The following is a 5283-nucleotide window of genomic DNA, read 5'->3' as shown; positions in this document are numbered from 1 at the left end:
CAGTCCCTGGAGCTCCCTGGGACCCTGCCCTAGACTCACTCCTGGGCCCAGGGCAATGGAGTGTGTTGTTCCTTACCTTGGCAAGCTCCCAGCCTGATGAGGTAGACAATGAAGTTGCCACAAATCCAGTTATCTCTTGAGTATCTGCAACTGATCTTCTACAAATGTGTCAACCCTCTCAGTGTATTTCTCTGCTCCCTGAAATGCTTCCTGGCTGCCTTTCCTCCCAGTTTGGATCCTAGGACTCCTATGCCCTGGGAATGCAAATTTCTTTCTATATTTACGAGGAGAAGAAAAAAGGACCTTTAGGAAAGTAAATCTACTCCAAAATATTACATGAAGGATGAACGGAAAATAATTGCAAGTGTGTACTGAGAGGGAGTCAGAATGAATTAGAGAAGTGATTAAAAGGGATTCCAGAAAGATTTCTTGGTGGAGGTGGCCTGGAAATATGAAGGAAAAAGTGTCACATGTTGGGCCTTATCCCATCCCATTCTCATCCCCTTTAAACATAGTCTGACAGGTCATGGGCTCTGTTTTCCCACTACAATCACACCCTACAGTGCAAGATTTTTGAAGACCCCTGTGCAGCCCCTGTTTTTAATTTACCAAAAGTGAAAAACAGTCTATCAATGCTATGTCACATAACTTTTTTTAAAAAAGGAGAGACAACTTATGAAGTAATGTGGGAACAATATTTATTTTTCTTTTTAAAATATCATAAATTCCTTTAGAACACCAATAAATGTACATCTTAAAGAATGTTAAACAAGTTAAATTCTAGTTAGCTTTAACTTGTAGTACTTTGGCAAGACTGGAAATGTAAGCCATTGACCAATGCTTATTAAAGGACTAATCAGTCAATAACCTTATACTTGATGGGGAGAGAAAAACAATTCTGGAACAATGTAGATCTTCCATCCAATTTGTGATCTGGGCTGTGCTCCAAGAACAATGTTTATTCCTTTTTAAAGATCCTCTTGGCTTCTACTCCTTCATATAGATAAGTCTGAAAGGTGTTAACAAATAAAGAAGAATTTGGTGTTAAGACTTAAAGCTAAATTAGGAAAGATATTAGTATTTATGGTATTTTCTTTTTACTTGATAGTAGCATTTTATATTGATATAGGAGACATGTATATAAAAATATTTTCATTCATAATCATTTACATACTGGTTAAAATAGGTATTGCTATATTTGAGATATGTGTAAGTTCTCTTCAATAAATAAGCATTAGAAATACCTGTATTTTTAAAATCAGTAAAATTTAAGAGATAAAGAGTAACAGTCTATGTATCAAAGACATAATTCAGGGAAACGGACTTTGGCCCAGTGGTTAGGGTGTCCGTCTACCATATGGGAGGTCCGCGGTTCAAACCCCGGGCCTCCTTGACCCGTGTGGAGCTGGCCATGCGCAGCGCTGATGCGCGCAAGGAGTGCCGTGCTACGCAAGGGTGTCCCCTGCGTGGGGAGCCCCACGCGCAAGGAGTGCGCCCGTGAGGAAAGCCGCCCAGCGTGAAAAGAAAGAGCAGCCTGCCCAGGAATGGCGCCGCCCACACTTCCCGTGCCACTGACGACAACAGAAGCGGACAAAGAAACAAGACGCAGCAAATAGACACCAAGAACAGACAACCAGGGGAGGGGGGGAAATTAAATAAATAAATAAATCTTTAAAAAAAAAAAAAAAGACATAATTCAGCAACCTTAAAAATAAAATTATTGTTATGTAATTATTATTATCTTTGAGAAATAGTTAATAATCTTTTTACAACTTGCCTGGACTAGTTCACCACCTATAATTTCTCGGACAGAATTCAGCTCATTTCCATTGTCTACACGTTTGAATTTTCCAACAAGTTTGTTTCCCTCTAGAGTCCAGGTTCCCTGCATAAAAATAATAAGAGCAAGAACCAGTATTTATAAGGGTTTCACACGTTAGGCATTAAATTCTACAGATCCATTTCTTCGTATAATCTTCACAACAACCCTATGAAGTAGATGCTATTATTTCTTCCATTTCACAGATGGAGAAACAGAGGCACAGTAATTCACCCAGAGTCTCAGAGCCAGGATTGAACCCAGGCTCATGGGCTCTAGAGTCTGCACTGGTAACTGTCATGCTCATCTGCCTTGATAATTTCCATATGTTGAATTATAAGACAGATAAGCAGGACTTCTTCTGTCCAATTCTTTCATGTTAAGAGCAGTGTCATAAATTGGTCGCACTTTAAATTAGTTTCATGGAGAAGCTAACAATTCTGTGCTTGTTTTGATAAATGTGATTGTGGGTAGTATTAAAGAATGGCCATAATCAATCAAATATTCAACAGTGAATTGTCATTGTAAATATTCACAATTTAACTAGAAGTAAATTCAGAAACTAAAGAGGTTAAAAACAAAATCAGTCAAAAATGCTAACTCCTTGAAATATCCTATTTTAAATATTAAACTACATTTTTATTAAATATTTTTATTTAATATTTAAATGTAAAAGTTCCATCCTGATGACCTACAATATAGCCTTAGATGTTTCCATTTGGTCAATTATTTATTTGCTAATTAATTCATTTATTTTATTTATTATTTCAATATATCTCTTACATGCCTATTATGTTTATGTTACATACTCACGCCTGAAACTCAACAAAAACTCAGATCCCTGGAGTATATTTAAACAAAGAAGGGTAGGTAACATAACGTATTTTAAAGTTTCAAGATTATTTTCAAAGACTACTCGCGTTTCAACTTGCTTTGGGAGTATGCCGTTAATTTAGGAACTTGAATCACAGGAATAATTGTAGGTGTAAAATGAATGATCATTATGTGTGTATTTCCAAAGCAAATAAAGGATTGGTTCATGAGAAGAGAGCATCACCTATATATGCATTGCTCTCGGCTTCCCCGTCCATAGCTGCCTTAGCCCTCTTTTCTGTACTGTGTGCAACTAAAGAGAGTATTTTATTTTCTCTACTTTGGGGAATGTTTGAAATATTTCATTGTTTGTTCAGATTTTTTTCAGAGAGCATAAAGCTATGACCAAGCAAAAGCCAGGTTTGTTATGATGCATTTTAAACAATTTTGAGATTTCTTAGTGCATATAGAAAGACATAATTTTGTCATTTTGAAATTTTGAAACCAGTATTGTTTCTAAGTATTTTGAAGCCGAAATGACTCCAGTATTTAGAAAATAATTTCCATGTATTTATTCAGTTAGTCCACTCTAAAAGCTTGTGTTGCTGTCAGGTATGAAACGTTGAAACACAGGGCTTTAGATTTCTTTGTGAATAGTTCCTTACTTAGTCATTCTAAGGATATTTTTTCTAATTTTTATTGTTCAATCATAATTCCTCACAGATGTGTATGAAAATTAAAACATTGCATTTAATTACCCTGCTAATTTGTGCAATGTATACTGCGTATTAATGCCATCAACTTCCTCAATAAATGAAGGAGACGTGCATTAGCCAAACCATCCAATGTCTTAAAACAGATATTGTCTTAGTAGTGGGTGGAAAAGGAAAGAAGGCATTGCTTATAAAAAAAATTTCTTACGCTGAGTTCAGTTCCATCAGCCAGGCTGTAATTAAAAGTGACACCAAGCTCAAACACAATTTCAATGTTTCGAAAAGTGCTTGATTCTTTGACGGTGAATTTATTTCCTTCCTGTGTAATTATCACCTTCAAATTGTCATGAGCTGCAAGCTTTCTTTTCACCACATTAATTCCTGCAAAAGGAAAGAGGTTGGGGAAAATAAAGTAAAAGTGCCATAGAGATGTTTATTTTTCCAAGTTTTGTTTTTCAAAAAACATTTTTAAAATTTTGAGAGTGGGGAAGAAAATTATGATAGCATTGCCTTTGCACAAGAGCATTCAGATCACTTCTGTAGAAAAAGCCAAGGTCAATCAGATCAAAAGAAGTGATTAAAGCTATTTTCCAAATCTTAAGAAATATTAAATGAAGCACAGAATCATAGAATCTTAGAGCTGAGTAATTTTAATTTAATTTTAGTAAGATTATAAAATTCTTTGTTTCAGTGTTAAATAAGCCAAATTCCAGAAATGTTAAATGAAGGATTATAACTATATTCATATATTTATAAGGACACACAACTTTAATTCTGCATATATGGTATTCCTTTTTTTTTTAAATGCCTGTTTACTTTCCATATGTTTTTTAAGTTTAAAACTTCATAATTCTCTTTGCTTTTTGTGGCATTTCTGATTGACACAAACATGAGAAAATTAGCAAACTTTACAGTCAAATTCATTATTGGAAGAATGTACAAATTCCATAAATTTGGACTTGGAATCCCTGAATATGATTATTGCAGATTTTTATCTTTTGGAAATGACACAAATTTGTTTGCCCATCTTGTACAGTTTATGTGCTGCCAAAATATCAATACAGATCTTTAAAATCAGTTAAATTAAAACGTCTAATGAAAATCAACACCTTCATGTAATTATTCGCAAAGTTTTATAAGTCAGGGGAAAAGAGAAATGTTTGAGTCTAATTCATTCAGAACTGTGAATTTTAATAGCATTCTTTTCCACTGCAATTATTACATGGCTTTTGCTTTTCTAAATGCAATGTTTTAAATTCTGGAAGTTATCATTACATATTCCCATTTTTTATTTTTACTCTCTGTACAAAATGAGTGTTATTTTGTTGTCATCCAGACATAATCAGCAGTTAAAGAGTGAAGAAATGTGTCTAGAACTTTTTTGCTTTTTGGTAGACAGCACTCAAAAGAATCTTCTTCTACTAGTGAGACAGTTTATTCTTATTAAGAAAGATTTTCCCTCTGAACCATCCTACATTCTAGATCCTCACATCAACAGGAGTTATATCTTAAGCCCAGAGGTTTGGAGAGAATTAGAAAGCATAATGTCCATGAAAAATCAAAGAATTAGCCACTAAAAAATGAAGCCCTTACCCATTTTTTCCATGAACTTGTCATAGTTCTCGTTCCGGTCTACCTTCCAAGTACCGTCAAATGCCATGATCTTCAGTTGAGTCAGCCTCTAGGAAAGCAGACACTCCAGTCTGTACTTAGAGAATTTATTCTATTTCTTATCTTAGAAGCAATTTCATACACTGATGTGGAGGTTTAAAGTTCGAAAGGTCACCTATCTACTGCAATGCCAACCCATTCTAGCAGCTCTTTCCATAAAGTCCTTTGCTCCTTTCCTGAAATCCAGCTGAAGAGAAACATAGCAAGCATGTTTTCTCTGTCTTAAACTACAATTTGTGGGCACATTTATTTCATGAATTAGAATGC

General features: G+C 34.8%; 1 protein-coding gene across 1 annotated transcript; it reads right to left on the bottom strand.

The window, feature by feature from the left end:
- Nucleotides 1-689: 689 nt before the first annotated feature.
- On the bottom strand, nucleotides 690-5032 carry FABP2 (fatty acid binding protein 2). The gene is made up of 4 exons (XM_004479030.1): nucleotides 4939-5032; nucleotides 3554-3726; nucleotides 1778-1885; nucleotides 690-1009 (listed from the first exon to the last, which is right to left on the bottom strand). Exons 1-4 carry the CDS (start codon nucleotides 5003-5005, stop codon nucleotides 959-961), a joined length of 399 nt encoding a protein of 132 aa, XP_004479087.1. The 5' UTR covers nucleotides 5006-5032; the 3' UTR covers nucleotides 690-958.
- Nucleotides 5033-5283: the final 251 nt, after the last annotated feature.

This window comes from Dasypus novemcinctus, chromosome 1 (genome assembly GCF_030445035.2).
Source record: "Dasypus novemcinctus isolate mDasNov1 chromosome 1, mDasNov1.1.hap2, whole genome shotgun sequence".
Classification (NCBI taxonomy): Eukaryota; Metazoa; Chordata; class Mammalia; order Cingulata; family Dasypodidae; genus Dasypus; species Dasypus novemcinctus.
The sequence above is the reverse complement of the archived record's forward strand: the minus strand, read 5'-3'. Positions and strand labels throughout refer to the sequence as shown.